Source organism: Brienomyrus brachyistius, chromosome 9 (assembly GCF_023856365.1).
Source record: "Brienomyrus brachyistius isolate T26 chromosome 9, BBRACH_0.4, whole genome shotgun sequence".
In the NCBI taxonomy this organism is placed as follows: Eukaryota; Metazoa; Chordata; class Actinopteri; order Osteoglossiformes; family Mormyridae; genus Brienomyrus; species Brienomyrus brachyistius.
Genome location: NC_064541.1, coordinates 9,108,052 through 9,124,148, shown reverse-complemented (window position 1 = coordinate 9,124,148; position 16,097 = coordinate 9,108,052). Strand labels below are relative to the sequence as shown.

General features: G+C 49.4%; 1 protein-coding gene across 4 annotated transcripts in view; it reads left to right on the top strand.

Annotated features, from left to right (window-relative positions):
* The window catches only part of col14a1a (collagen, type XIV, alpha 1a), a 76,586-nt gene that overhangs the window by 15,266 nt on the left and 45,223 nt on the right, over positions 1 to 16,097 (top strand). For all 4 annotated transcript variants that reach the window (XM_049026408.1, XM_049026409.1, XM_049026407.1 and 1 more), the window contains exons 7-17: positions 8,916 to 9,068; positions 9,473 to 9,592; positions 10,041 to 10,205; positions 10,479 to 10,640; positions 11,158 to 11,309; positions 11,765 to 11,894; positions 12,513 to 12,658; positions 13,082 to 13,211; positions 13,661 to 13,800; positions 15,149 to 15,275; positions 15,640 to 15,779. In XM_049026408.1, the coding sequence (XP_048882365.1) occupies positions 8,916 to 9,068; positions 9,473 to 9,592; positions 10,041 to 10,205; positions 10,479 to 10,640; positions 11,158 to 11,309; positions 11,765 to 11,894; positions 12,513 to 12,658; positions 13,082 to 13,211; positions 13,661 to 13,800; positions 15,149 to 15,275; positions 15,640 to 15,779 (1,565 nt within the window). The remainder of the gene's footprint in view (positions 1 to 8,915; positions 9,069 to 9,472; positions 9,593 to 10,040; positions 10,206 to 10,478; positions 10,641 to 11,157; positions 11,310 to 11,764; positions 11,895 to 12,512; positions 12,659 to 13,081; positions 13,212 to 13,660; positions 13,801 to 15,148; positions 15,276 to 15,639; positions 15,780 to 16,097) is intronic.

Here is a 16,097-nt window from a genome sequence, read left to right as displayed (position 1 = left end):
ATTAAAAAAAAAGAAAATCTAATTACTGTTGATTCTGGGTTTAGGACCGGCTGTCACCGATAGGCAGGAGCGGAGTGATGTAATTATACCCCTCATTATGAACTCAGTTACGCTCTAGTATCCCTAAAATGTTGGCCGGACACTGAGGGCCCAATAAACACGTCCATTGGTGCAGTTCACATCCGGCCAGCTACTTTCCCACAACATTTCAAACTTGAGGCCAGCAGTCGATAGAACAGCTGCCCCCCAACCCCGTTTACTGGTTTAACTCACTCTTTAAGCAGATAGCTGAAATTAGTCTCCAGTGAGTGTAGAAAGAGGACGAAAGTCCTGACGTTCCCCCTTAATTTGGCGGCGGTGGAGTGTGGGCGGCTTAGAGCATGTGAAGTTTGCTTTTGATTATGTTCCTAAATCGGGGAGTAATCTTCGTGGCCATATGGCCCCCGGCACGTGGGGCTTTCTGCTGACTCCCCCTGCTGGACGTGTCATGGAATCGCATCCTCCGCTGCCACCTTGGCATTCGGTGCGTTGTGCTCTGTTTTTGTATTTGCTGTCTTTCGGGCGCTTCCAACTGACCGCCCCCCCCTGTCCCTTTCCTGCAGTCGCGTCACGCTTGAGGAGCTCTGAAGCACGGGAGAAGGATCTGTCACGGATTATGGACGGATCGGTCACGGGAATGGGGTGTAAATTGCAGCTAATGAGCATTAGTCTTGATTTAATAATCGCTGTGGTTAACGATGTGTGGGAGGCCGTAAATGTGCTCCTGGTGGGGGGCACAGCGTTTGGCATGAGTGATGTGGGTACAGTAGTGACTGGTGCCTCGGGGGGAGACAGCTCCCCCCTTTCATTTTGTCATTTTGGATGAAAACCCGCTCTCTTCTTAGCAGCTGTGTGGAATGTCGAGTTATTAGGGAACATGTCTATTTCTGATGTTACTGACTTTTACACTAATATGTGTCGTGCATAAACGATGGACGGTGGTATTCCTGCGTATCTAGTTGGCAGATTAGTTGACAGATTTTCTGTTTTCGAGAAGCCGTGGGGACCGGTCCCACGAAGATCCTGGCCTGGGTTGTAAATGCTGGCCTGTCTTGTTCGGTCTTCCACATGCACGAAGGTGACACATCACCGTCACGTGTCACGCTGTATTCGGGTAAGCGCCCTGGGGACTTCGACTAAAAGGTCTCATGCGGGGCCTAGCTGAGGTAATCCCTGAAACGAACCAAAACAGCTTCTCCAAGTGTACAGCTGTGAGCGAAAACTGCACCCTCAAGACTTCAAGAGAAGAATGATGTTAGACGATGTCTTTATTGAGACTGATGGTATAACTAGGGGCCTATTCTGGGAATTCTTAGCTGGCGGTGCGTGTCACAGATCACACGCGTGTCCTCCTGCCTCGGCGAGCGCTTTGGCTGCCTCGGTGCTCTTCCGTGGAGTTTGGATCTCGTTAGCTCTCCGAAACCTGTGGTGCGTCAGTCTGTGCCCGGCCTTCTGTCTCCCTTTCCCGTAAATGGGCGACAGACCCAAGGAACTGGCGTGCCGGTACTTAGTAATTCACAAATCGATTCAAGGGTCTCCTTTACACACTTTGAGTTCTTTTACTAGAGATGGATGCAGTTTGCTACCCCAGCATGACGGTCTGGAGCGAGGCAAACCCAATTCCAAATACATTTAAATGAATACAGAGGGGATCTAACAGCCAGACTCAGTAATAAAAACAGGTTGATACATAATAATCACAGTGAGCATTAGATTAGTTGTTAGCCCTTAAAACAGCGAGCAGTGAGCCAGTGGAAGAGGCTGCGCTCACTATTCTGCCAGCTGGTGGTAGACTTCAATTGAACTGGACCTGCCCTCCAATGCGTTTTTAATTAATGGTAAGATATTCCATCTGGCTCAAAATATTATCGAGTTTGAAAAGCAGGCTTCTCTTTTTAAACTGCTGATTGTATTCACTGAAGACAGAACAAAATTTAAAAAAATGCATGATCCATAAAACTGAATTATTTTATTTTCGCAGCTGTTAACAACACATCTGGGCTTAACCAATGGGTTCTTGTTTGGCTAATCTAGACCAATAAGTTCTGGTGTATTACTGGGTGATTGGCCGTTTCCTGAGATCCTGCACGCTCCGTACTCTCCAGCGGTGAGAGGAAGATAAGGTATTTACTTCATACCCGTTAGCACTCCGCTGACGAGCTGTAGGTAGATATTCGAGCTTATCGACGTGCTCATGATTACTTCTGTTGCCTGTTTGGCCCTCTGCTGCTCCCCCCCCCCCCCCCCCCCCGCCTTAGCTGAGCCTTGTTGTTTGAAATGCCCTTGGGGGTGCGAGTGTTTAGCACAGCTAGTGATGTGACGCAATGGCTGAATTACTGCCTCCCCCTGCCACCGAGGCCCCTTCAAGGTCCCGTGGGTGCTTTAAGCTGAAGGCCGGCGAGCTCGAAGAGGGCATCTCCTGAGTGCTCTTGTTGAGGTTCGCATTGATTGACAGCGAGGGTGACTTCCCAAGCTCGTTCTTCATTAAGCCATTGAAAGCCTGCATCTTTTCATATTAATGGAGCCATTACCAGTGACATGTCCCGCTAGCTAAATAAAAGACACTGTATAATACTGACGTATTCCTATGTGTCCTGTGCTTCCGGGGATAAACTTAAAGCTCACTGTGACCCTACACAGTGCTGGAAGATGGATGATACCGGGGGCATTCTGTTAGGCCACGCTGATGGGAAGGTTGCTGGTTCAAATCCTAGGGTTTCACCATAAGGTCCCAGTAGTATTTGGATAAAAGATTCTGCTAAGTAAATAAAAATGTAAATGATACCGGTAAGACTTTAGGCCCACAACTTGAGATGTCGCTGCCCTGCTCCTCAAAAGGAGGTGCTATGGAAGAGTCATCCTACTTGCTGCATGCCTGGGATGCTAGTGACCCTAGGAAGGCGAAAACAAGCCTATCTGTCTTATTGCTTATCCCTATGTCAAGCCGAGGTTTCTACTCATGTTGCCATTAAGGAGGGAGGTCAGTGGGTCCAGCATGCATACGTTCCATTTAATTTTCTGGAAGCGAGGGCGCTTGTGCCAATGGTAACATGAGCGGCCGGAGTTAATTGTACCCCACCGTTTCATTACCCCTTGATTGCATCATGTGCTGCTCGGAGTCGAGTCAATCATTTCCCAAAATGCGGATAGGTTATCCGAGAAAGAGGCATGGAATCTCACAGAAGGATAGATGTCATGTGAGACCGCAGGATGTCTGTTGAGAATCATCTTCCAGTATTGCTGCGCCGATAATTTGGGGAGCAGCTGCGACGGACAGACACGGGCCCCTCCGAAGGAGCAGGACGGGAGAGGAATTACCAAAATAGCAGCAGCAGATTAAATCTGCGAATCCGGGCGGGCCTGGAATTTAGCTGCAGTCACAAGAAGGCAGATTTATGCCGCTAACTTGTGGAAGTGAAAGGATGCTGGTGGATCGATTTTCTTGTGGTTCCGCGGGAGGCTGCGCAGCGTAATTCACATTCCTGTCAGCTGTGCGCTGCGCTGAGCCCTGCCCTCCCAGACCCTATATCACTACGTACGAGCCAGGCCATTTTGAGCGATCGCTCTTGCTGTCACCACCAGAGCCAAACCCTTGATTTCATTGATATGTGCAAATGTGTCGCCGATGCTTGGACACTGAATGATGAAGAGGGAGCTTCTCCTGTGTATTCGAGAGGATAATTGTACACCGAAGGCAGAGATTCTCTCTTAAACGCTGAATATTTAGAGAGTCTCGGTGCTACATGTCTCTGTTTATAGAACAATACAAAGAACGTGGTGTCTTTTCAGTAAGAGCAGAAGCCGCACGATTGAGTAAACTAGTGGCTCGCGGGTTTGTAACTGCCTGTGTGGGACGGAGGCCCCATGGAAGACAACGTCGAGGTTCAACCACGGGTGGGGTGAGGGTCAGGCGGCCCCCATGCGGTTGGGAACGCACATGAACAGGTGCCGCACTTGTTTTATTATGACTGTTATCTCAGCCAAGAGCCTCAGAGTGGGTCTGAACCCGTCTTTGTTCTTGGTGCAAAAGAGAAATTCAGCTAAGCCCCTCCCTCCCCAGCCCCTCCCACACCAACGCCCACTCTGAAACCTCAGAGTCTGTGCAGGACAAAAAACATCAATTCGGGGTAGTTTAATAAAGGTCAAATTGCACTAAACTGTGTAATTCACACATTGTTCCTTCATATTTCACGTTTGGTTGGAAAGAAGAGAAACGGAATGATCTGGAAGATATTCATAACCCATATGTATCAGCTGCCTGTCGAGAATGAGTAAGGAGAGGAAGTTTGCCGTCCGCGGATTTCAAAATGTGACAGCGTCACTCTGCGGAGGGAAGTTGGCAGGGGCAGCCAGCGTGTCGGCTGATGAACTTTCCAGAAGGATGGACGGGCTTCGGAGAAATGGATTTGCCCGGGGGCAGTTTAGCCCGGGCCTGGGGAGGCTCCCGCTCAATCTGAAGCACGCTCGTTTACGCCGGGCAGACAAGGAGGAATCCAGCAGTGGGCGGACTTGCTTCTCCGCACAATAAAATCTGAGTTTTTTTTTGGTGTGTCATGGCCAGAACGTGAGTTTGGGCTCTTTTTTTGTGTTGGCGAGGCAGCGGCTCCGAATAAATGGGGCTTTATTTGAATGTGAAAAACAGCACAGACAGACACATTCTTTGGACTCCTTCTGGGCCGTCTGTGTATTTATCCGTCACGACGAAACCAGCCGAGGCGTCCAATCGCGGAGCCTGTCTGAGGGCCGGCGATGTAACGGTACCACAGCATCCCCTCCCCGCATTCCAGAGCCGGGGGTCAGAGCCGTGTCGATCCAACGCGGGCCTGCTTGGTTCGAGGCCACCTCTCCTCCCTGCGAGCGTGTGCAGGTGCAGGGAGCGGCTCTTTCCGGGGTTTTCCGTGAAAAGGACAGCTTCAGAATCCCCCTCTGCCGTCAGCGAGGCCTCGCTTCCCCTTCGCTTCATCTCGCATCCTTTGGGAGGAGATCGAAACAGGGACAGTGACGTCACATCTTCCTGAAATGCTATAGATACAGGCTGTAGTTTCTTACAAAATTAGTTTTTTTATCATTTTATTTTGTATAGCCTCTCTCACTGGGGCACTATAGTCTTCCAGGGCCAAGCAAAATTCATTATCCAGTCCTTCCCTGGTCTGAATCATCATTCCACGTATTAGTATTCCAGTGCCAACATAATCACTGGATTGTGCCCGTCTCATGAACTTGGATTCCATTCCGCATTGACACAGAAATATTAAATGGTCCCATTGATTTGCATATTTCTATCATAGGCCCATTATTCTCTAGTCACTGTGGTTTTACTGGTCTTACGCTCATTTTTATTGTTTTAAAATAACATGACTTAGAAGCTAGAGACTCCAGTGTAACGTGGGACCGTAAACTAGTGCATAAATTGCACAAAGACGTCCTTTTGTTTTTGAGATGTAAAAAAGCCCGTAATCCCTCACTTATTTAGCTGATAGCCATTGTTCACCCAAGGCAGCCTTTTGGGGAAAACGTCCTTATTATATTTGGATGTGAGTGTGCTGGTAGTTCTTCAATACACACGTTTTATTTCACAAATAGTTTTCCCTCACAACAGGTTTGCTCGCAGGTCGTGGGGATAAATTTGCTGCATTCGGCTGATTTAGTCTTCCCTCTCCAGTACGCCTGATACGTTCCCGGAGTTGTGTGAAACTGAGTCAAATATGGATTATTATAGAAAAATTGAGCCATTTGAGCTTTCATGTGTTTAATATTTTTCCCCCTTGATTTATTACCACAAGTTCTGGTGAAATCAGAGCCCTCTGGCCCGATGCCAGTGTTTATGTTTTTTAGCTAGCGTAGCAAAATGTATTTCGGCTTGCTTAGCAAAATAGATATGAATGAATAAAACGAAATATCTCAGTTCCATCCCTGTGAAGTAGGGGGGCATTAACCGGAGCTTTTCATGAGTTAATATTAGCTACCGTGCATCAGTAGCGAGCACCACATGTTGCAAAATACTAGCATTTATGAAATGACGACTTTTTATTAGCGGACAGGAGGACTTCCTCAGCCTCTGTGGAAACTGCTGTCGTTAAATATTATTGCCTGCTATCAGTGCCTTCTCTTCAAAGCCTTAAAATTGAGTGCTGCAGTTAAGTAACCCAAAAAATTAAAAGCTGTCGGAAATGGAGTTGCACTTACATGCTGCTGGAGAAGTTCGATCGTGAGTGGCGGGACTCTAAAGGACCCGGCCACCCAGGTACGGGAGGGAGGGGCATTGGGGGTCATGCTAGAGACTTTGGGCTACAGCTCTGGGTGCATGCCCGACCCACAGCGCCCCCTGGCTCTCCGGAGGACTTTCAGGCCATGTGTCAACTTCTGTGTCCCAGCAATGCGGCCATGTTTGATGCAGCAACCTGCCTTGCTATTAAGAAAACTGAAATACTGTCCTTAACACAGTTTCCACACAGCAAATGCGCTGACCTGTGTCAAGTGCCCCCTTAAATTATCTGGCCTGTGAAGTCGTGCCCTGTATGCGTGCAACGGTTTTTGTCTGTTGTTAATCTTTATTAGTATAATTCGTGGGGTCACCTAAAGGTGGATCCAGCATCTTCAAAATAATGAATGAATGAATGTTACATTCATATAGTGCTTTTTAAGGCACCTGAAGCACTTTTACAGAACCAATGGGGAGCCACTTCAAACACCACCACTGTGTAGCCCCCACCTTGATGATGCGATGGCAGCCGTTCTGTGCCAGAACACTCAACACACAGTAGCTAAGGGGGTGAAGGGGCAGGAGGGAATTCACCAGTTTTTGTAGCACAGTGTCCCCATCACTGCACTGGGGCATTGGGATCCACACTGACCACCGGGTGGGCTGACCTGTTGTCCAGGCAGAGCAGAGCAATGTAGCTATTCCTTGTCAGTAACTGTAAACTCTGTACTGAATGCTGAGCTTGTCAAATGTGTTTAAATATACATATATATGAAAAAGAAATTGACAGGTGGCCAAAGAAATCGTGCACTGATTCAGCCGTCGTATGTGAGCATGTCGAACAGCCCATTGTCTAACTGGGCGGCACACTGCTCGCATAATGAAGATGTAATGTGGAGGGTGCATCCCTCATTAGCGGACCACAGCTGATTGTTTTGCTGTCTAGAGGCAAAGGCAGCTGTCTGGGTCATTTTGTTGCTGAAAGAACAGGTCTAATAATTGTAGCATAGTACGCAAAGGATCTTCAATAATCATTTAGCTTACTTTAGGCTAACAGTCTATACATACCAGCCACATTAATTATACCACAGATGTTCCGCCTGATAAAGCTCATCTAACCCTCATTTACTTTCTTCTTTTTTTCCCTGTAGTGAGATCTTAGAAAGAAATCTCCGGAGGATTCGTGAGTCGGAGGCAGGCGGCGAAGAGCGAAATCCACGCTAGCGTTTTACGTTAGTGGTGCCGTATGCCCCGGCAGAAACCTCAGCTGGGTGCAATCGGATCAAACGGAACCGCAGCCACGTCAATGGGATTTTGGAAGATGGAAATCCCTGGCCTGGTTTCTCTGTCATCTGATTTTGTGTTTTTTTCACCACTGCTTCCCTGTTTAATACTGGAGTGCAGCTAACTGGCTACGGTTGCTATCCTCACCTTGGAGCAGATCGGGCTGTGATGTCATCAGCGTGCGTGGCCATGCGGCCGCCGCTCAATTCTGTGCCACCCAAAGACTCTGATTGCTGACAACTTAAATATACTGGAATTTCAGAATCTGCTAAACATCTGTTATGACCGACCTCAAAAGAGCCTCCTTCGAACGCCCCTGTTCAGACTTTCTTTGTTATTCATCCATTCAGTTCCAAAAGTGTGATTTCACGTTCATCCCTGCTGTAACTACTCAGGCTCAGATGTGCTAATCTGATGTTGTGGCTCCTTCGCTTTCAGTCCAAATGATGCCCACCTGCTGGGGGCTACTTCTCCTGCTCCCTCCCCCCCCCCCCCCCACCTACCGCCTGCAGTTTTACCACACTGCCAGTGGGAGAACAGCCCAAAAAATGTCTCTCTCTCAAATGTTGCCGCCTGGTTGTCAGTGGTCTAGGCAGAAGATCATGGGTGTGCTGGATGGTCTCAGCAAATACTGGGGTGATGTTAGGAGGGGGTTTGAGCCGCTAAGCTGTCACACTTTGACAACATCATAGAATAGTTGTACACTAACATGACGATCTTTTAAACAGCCTTTGACAGCCTCAGACTCCTCCCCCTCCCCAATGAAAAATAAACTAATGACAGTAGTAAACGTGGAGCGAAGGTCTGTGTATCACAGCTGTATTTGTGCAAAGCCCACCTGGAGATCCCCTCACCAGTCCAGCCCCCCGCACATGTGTTTATCGGAGGCTGGGCCTTATCTCTCGCAGCCCTGGCACATGCCTCAGGCTCTTTTCCCACACTGCTGTCCACAGACCTCCAAGCCTGGACGCCGTCCAGGACATTACGGTGTCTCTTTGCTTTACGGTGCACACTGTGGGGAGTTTTCCACTGCACATAAAACACGATACGCAACATAAGTAAGGGACTTTGATAAGTTAGTAAAGTAATATCCCATTTCTTTTTGACACTATAATGGTGTCCATTTGCTGCACTTGAGACCTTATTGCCGTTAATTTCTTCAGTCCTTGGATGAAGATTGAATAAACAAATGTTTTATAGTTTGCTGGTTTCTCCCCCCCCAGTTTCCAGCTTCTATGCGTGTGGAGAAATGCTTTGTATCCCATCTGCACACTGGAGCTTCTGCTACACTGCTGTCCGGTTGCTCTAGACTGCAATTTCTTTGCGGTCTCTGCTCGCTAACTTGCACGCTCACGTTAACGAACCTCTCTATATCGGCTGTCTTCGGCAGATCGGTTCGTCTGCACGACCCCGGCGATAGCCGACATCGTGATCCTGGTGGACGGCTCCTGGAGCATCGGGAGAGTCAACTTCCGGCTGATCCGCACGTTCCTGGAGAACCTGGTCAAGGCCTTCACCGTGGGAGCTGACCAGACTCGCGTCGGTGCGTGACGTGGGGGGTGTTTAAAGCCCTCGTCTCTCCTTTTCGTGTCATTACTTCCTGTTTAAGGTTCACCCTTGTTTTTGACCTGCGATCCTGGATCAGTACCTTGTTTTTGTCTGATCGTGCTCCGCTTGGCTCTTAGCTGAGTCCTGGATCATTGATTTGGCTTTCCAAAATAAATTTTCCATTTGCATTTTTTCCTTGAGCTGAGCAAATTCCAGTTAATGTCTTCTGAAAACTGTTTAGCAAGTAGTCTGTTTTCTGTGAACAGAGGAGCTTTGCTAATAAGAAACATTACCGAGTAAACACTTGCTGGATTACCTGTGAAACAGTTTAAGGGATTAACATGTCATAGAGCATAGTCATGGTCCACTTAAGATGTGATGGTGAGTCTTGGTTTTCAGGCCTGTCCCAGTACAGCGGGGATCCCAGGATCGAATGGAACCTGAACACCTTCAGCACCAAGGACGCAGTGATTGAGGCGGTGAATAACTTGCCCTACAAGGGAGGGAACACGCTCACAGGTAGGGTGGCCCTTTCCAGCAAAGCAAGTAAGTGAAAACATACGATAGCTGTTAGACACACTTCCAGTTTCTGTGCCATGGCATATACAGCACCTTGGACACGGCAAGCCGCCTACAAAGACCTTATGACCAGGACACCTGACGTAAAGGAGTCAGGGGCCCAACGGAAGGATCACTCTGCCGACTCTGGGATTTGATCTGGCAACCTTTTGAGTTCCTACTCACAGAGCTGCCCCCCACCCCCAAACAAATTATTATTTTTCTGTTTAATATTTTTTTGGTCAGCTCATATATGTTATTTTATAGTCTTGATGTCTTTATAATTATTCGAAAATGTAGAGAATAATATAAATTAACCTTTCTATGGGTTGGTGTGTCCAAACATCTGACTGGTACTTTTCACATGGCAGAAGTCACATGTGTCCTGTCTCTCTGCGTTTGTGACCAGGCCTGGCGCTGACCTACATCCTGGAGAACAGCTTCAAGCCCGAGTCTGGTGCCAGGGACGGCGTCCCCAAAATCGGCATCCTGATCACGGATGGCAAATCGCAGGATGACGTGCTCCTTCCGGCCCAAAGCCTGCGGGACAGCGGCGTGGAGCTCTTCGCTATCGGTATGGAAGGGGCCCTTTGTCTCCCTTCAAATGCAGCTTTGTCTGAATGATTTTGTCTTGTGTTGTGGGATTTGTACCTCCCAGCTCGCAAGGGAGAAAAATAAGCTAGAAACAGGGTGAGGAATTTTGTTCTAAAGCTAATGTGCATTCCTGAAAGTACTGGCTAACATTTCTGCATGAATAATATGTGACTAAACCGAAGCAGACTGGCAGACATGGAAGCAACAATTCAGTCGTCACGGTAACCTAGGAAGTGCTCTCTCCTGGCCAAAGGTGTGAAGAACGCCGACGAGAACGAGCTGAGGACCATCGCGTCCGAGCCGCACGACACCCATGTCTACAACGTGGCCGACTTCAGCATCATGAGCAGCATCGTTGAGGGCCTCACCAGGACCGTGTGTGAGGGCGTCGAGCAACAGCACAGGGATATCAAAAGTGAGTTCCCTTACGCTATGCTAGGCCAGCCTGTTGGGCACCAGATCTTCTGGCGTGAATGATTCCTCAGAGGTCAGGGCGGTCGCAGTTAGGATGACAGGCGGTGAGCTTGCTGGGGAAATCCCCAAGGGCCCAGTAGTCCAGGGAAGGTGCATTCTGCACTCCGGTTTGACGTATTACCTGCCTGCACATTAGATGTTTGGATCCCAGTCATTGCTTGAAAGTGACACCTGACATGTGCGTAAGTGGAGTCATGGCAGCTATGCATTTCTGTTCTGTTTCTCTTGATGAATGCAGAAGTGGGCGGGGCAGTAGGAAGCATGTTGAGGGGAGGGTCTACGAGAAGGTGGTCTTGCCTGTAGCTGGATTATCGTGCTGTCATAAACATGGCGGCTCACGAGCCTCCCATTGAGGAAATATGAGAGAGTGTGGTTGTAATTCTGTGCTGGTTGTTTTACTGCCTGAAAGTTATAAATAAACCACCTTGATTTTTTGTTGCTGTTGTTGTTGTCAATAGAATCCGGGAAACCTACCGCAGGGGCTCCTCAGGACCTGATCACATCTGAGGTGACCTCACATAGTTTTCGTGTGAGCTGGACCCACGCCCCCGGGGCAGCATCGAAATACCGCGTGGTGTACTACTCCAGCCATGCAGGCACGCCCCAGGAGGTAAGAGTCAGCTGTAAACTGACGCTCGAGTACCTTAGACGGGGGTGGGGTTCTTGGCCAGTCCCCGCAGGTGTGCGGTCGGTGCGCTGTGTCGGTGCTCGGCAGGTGTGCAGTCAGTGCGCTGTGTCTGTGCCCCGCAGGTGTGCGGTCTGTGCGCTTTGTCGGTACTCGGCCGGCGAGCAGTCAATGCGCTGTGTCTGTGCCCCGCAGGTGTGCGGTCTGTGCGCTGTGTCGGTACTCGGCCGGCGAGCAGTCAATGCACTGTGTCGGTGCTCGGCAGGTGTGCAGTCAGTGCGCTGTGTCTGTGCCCCGCAGGCGTGCGGTCAATGCGCTGTGTCGGTGCTCGGCCGGCGAGCAGTCAATGCACTGTGTCGGTGCTCGGCAGGTGTGCGTTCTGTGCGCTGTGTCGGTGCCCCACAGGTGTGCGGTCAGTGCGCTGTGTCGGTGCCCCGCAGGTGGTGGTGAGCGGCAGCGAGGACACCGTGCGACTGGAGAACCTGAATGCCCAGACGGAGTACCAGATCGCCGTGTTCGCTGTCTACCCCACCACGTTCAGCGATGCCCTGCGGGGCAGTGAGACCACATGTGAGACCCCCTCCCCCCACCTTGACCTTTTTCATGCCCCCTCTTTCTGTTTTTCATTAACAGTTATTCATAACATTATGGACTAATGATAATAGAACTATTGTAAAATATGCAAATACAATAATCAGCCATTCGTTCTTTCACCCTCTTATCCAGTTATGGGGTCATTATGAGGTCAGGAAGCTATCCCATCATGCACTGGGCTTGGGTACACTATGGACAGGATGCATGTCCATTACAGGGTACATACGCACTCACAGGCATACATCATAAGACAGTACACGCAGTTTAGAGACGCTGATTAATTGGTGGGAAAAATCCAGAGTACCTGGCAGAAACCCACGTTAGCTAATGTACCAGTGCTGTCCTCATACTCTCATACTATGCAACTGAGGAGATTTCCTGTTGGAAATCGTGGTTAATGGTGAGTTAATGATCATGAGAAAAAGAACCGCCTGGCAAATCTGGTCTTGGAGCATGTGGTCTGATTCCCGTAGTCTGTTTATTACCAGCTGTCATGTTACATAAACCAGCTCGCGCAGTGTGAACACGTATTCAGGCCTTCTGACCCATACTGGGGGGGGACAACCTCTGGCCCTCCCCTTCTTTGCATTTCAGTGGCCCTGCCAGTGGCGAGCGACCTTGAGCTGTATGATGTGACGCACAACAGCATGCGGGCCCGTTGGGCTGAGGCTCCGGGGGCTTCTGGGTACGTGGTGGTCTACGCCCCCCTGGATAGGCCCGGCTCCCAGCACGAAAGGGAGGTGAGCACAGGACCTCTGCCATCCTGCTCTCTGATTGGATGAACCACTGTGTGCAGCCCCGCCCCCTTCCCATGTGACTAATGTGACACCCCATCCTTCCCCATTCCTTTCCTGCTTGTGGCATTTGACTTCCTGTGGGGCTAGGGTAATGAAACCACTCCAGAAGGATGTCCTGCAAGAAGCCTGTTATTGAGCGCTTTCATCTTCGCTAATTAGACCTTCTCGAAACGTGGTAATTAGCCCCTGTATGAAATGCAGGCCCCAAAGGCGTAGAATCTGTTCCACCTTCGCGCAGACAGACTGGTTTCCTCATAACAACGTTTTTTACCATGTGAGGTTGTTCCAGGTGCGATCCTGTGGCCGATATTGGGTCGGCGTCACTCTGTCACTGGGGGACTTCAGGCAAGACTTGTTTTCTGACAGATCCGAGTAGTGGAATCTGTGACGGACATCCTACTGGAAGACCTTACCCCTAACACGGAGTACATTGTGACCGTGTACACCATGCATGGGGATGAGACCAGTGACCCCGTGACAAACCAGGAGACTACCCGTAAGTCCCCGCCCCCTTGGAACATGGCGAACCCCTTTCTTCATTAGGGGCAGATCACCTTCTTCTCTAGGCTCTCGCAGTTCCAGCATCTCTTAGACACCTCCCCCAGGAGAGGTTTCATTCAGGATTATAAAAGCTTCATTTATTTGGAAATGAGGTGAATAAATGTCTTTTTTGCTCGGCTAAACAAAGAACCCTGCAGCTTTTATACAGCATATACTATTTATCGGAAAAAAACCCCCAAAAAAAAACACGTTCTTGTCCTACAAAAGACCTCCAGAAGACCTGAAACGAATCCCAAAAGTACTGCAGGCTGTTCTGGCTGCCTTGAAGGAATGAATTAGAGTGTGTTAATCGGGCTTTTCCAGGGTTTGGCAGTCACCTCACAGTAGGAATAATAAATAATTTCTGGAATAATTTCCTCCCGTTAAATCAAACCTTGTCCCTAGTGCCTCTGACCCCTCCTCGCAATCTGCGGTTCCGGGACATCGACCACAGCTCTGCCGTGGTGTTCTGGGAGCCACCGACTGACAAGGTCACGGGTTACGTCATCACGCATGTCACGTCCACTGGAGCCCGGATCAACATGGTGAGTGCTGAGGCAGGTGCAGATGTAGGATGAACCACAGAAATGTCTACAGACAGACAAGTGGACAAAAACAGATATACAGACACATCTACAGACAGTCAAATGGATGAAAACAGAGACATACAGACACGTCCACAGACAGTCGAATGGACAGAGACACAGACACGTTCACAGACAGTCCAATGGACAAAGATAGAGGCATACAGACACGTCCACAGACAGTCCAATGGACAAAGATAAAGGCATACAGACACGTCCACAGACAATCCAATGGACAAAGATCGAGGCATACAGACATGCCCACAGACAGTCCAATGGACAAAGATAAAGGCATACAGACATGCCCACAGACAGTCCAATGGACAAAGATCGAGGCATACAGACACGTCCACAGACAGTCGAATGGACAGAGACACAGACACGTCCACAGACAGTCCAATGGACAAAGATAAAGGCATACAGACACGTCCACAGACAGTCCAATGGACAAAGATCGAGGCATACAGACATGCCCACAGACAGTCCAATGGACAAAGATCGAGGCATACAGACATGCCCACAGACAGTCCAATGGACAAAGATCGAGGCATACAGACATGCCCACAGACAGTCCAATGGACAAAGATCGAGGCATACAGACATGTCCACAGACAGTCCAATGGACAAAGATCGAGGCATACAGACATGCCCACAGACAGTCCAATGGACAAAGATCGAGGCATACAGACATGCCCACAGACAGTCCAATGGACAAAGATCGAGGCATACAGACATGCCCACAGACAGTCCAATGGACAAAGATCGAGGCATACAGACATGCCCACAGACAGTCCAATGGACAAAGATCGAGGCATACAGACATGCCCACAGACAGTCCAATGGACAAAGATAAAGGCATACAGACATGCCCACAGACAGTCCAATGGACAAAGATCGAGGCATACAGACATGCCCACAGACAGTCCAATGGACAAAGATCGAGGCATACAGACATGCCCACAGACAGTCCAATGGACAAAGATCGAGGCATACAGACATGTCCACAGACAGTCCAATGGACAAAGATCGAGGCATACAGACATGCCCACAGACAGTCCAATGGACAAAGATAAAGGCATACAGACACGTCCACAGACAGTCCAATGGACAAAGATAAAGGCATACAGACATGCCCACAGACAGACAGAAATGCAGACACATAGACACACGCATAGACGCATGCACCAACATGTACACTCATAAAGACATGCACATGGACAAACACATATCAGCATGAGGTAAAGGCAGGACTCACATCTCCGCCCACATCTTTAAGCCGTCCCGCCTTGTGTCCTGTGCTGTGACCCAGACGAAGGTGGGGAAGGTTGTCTCGGTCACGCTGAGGAACCTGACGTCCAGCACCGGCTACACAGTGGCCATCACTGCAGTTTACGACGAAGACCAGTCTGAGCCCGTCACTGGCACCTTCACCACCAGTAAGGAGCTGCCCTCCGACTCGTTTCTCCCACATGTTTCAATTTGAGTTAATTAGACAGGTTTACAGTATGTCACCCTGCCTTCCACCTCTTGCTATGATCCGCTTGGGTGATACGATTACCTCGTGTGACCTTTGTGTTTCTTTTCACTTGCCAAATGGTGACCAGCAGCCTTTACTGTATGTCACCTACATCACAGTGCCACCTATTCAGTGATAATGCAGAATGATAAACCTGGGCATTAGTTTACTGTTTTTTTTGGGTGATTATTTAGTGATGCCTGTCCAGCGCATGTTGTACTGCATGTGTACAACTCACTTAACCTACCAGCCCTGCCCCATCAAGTTATTGACGTTGTTTCCAGAGCCGGTTCCCGCGCCCCGCAACATCAGGACCAGTGAGGTGTCCATGGAGGGTTTCCGGGTCAGCTGGCAGCGTGCAGCAGATGACGTCATATTCTACAAGCTGTCCTGGAGGCCTGCGGCCGGTGGGGAAAAGAAACAGGTCTGTGATGTGATTCGTAAGGCCGTGCTGGGAAGTATACTTCTCTCATGGTGGAATACATGCTTGTCCCATGACGGGATACTTGTTTGGTACGTGTCGGGTTACATGATCCCATTATTTGGTACACGCTTGGTGTTGTGGAGATACACGCTTGGCCCATGACAGTTTACATGCTTGCCGCTGTGGGGATTCCCTGTGGCAGGGTGTTATTTGTAACCCTGTGGGGCTTGGGTTTGACCGGCAGTGGGGCTCAAACGACAGCGAGCTGCCAGAATACCTACAGAGACCCTCTCAGGAATCTGATGCCTGCCTCGTGCC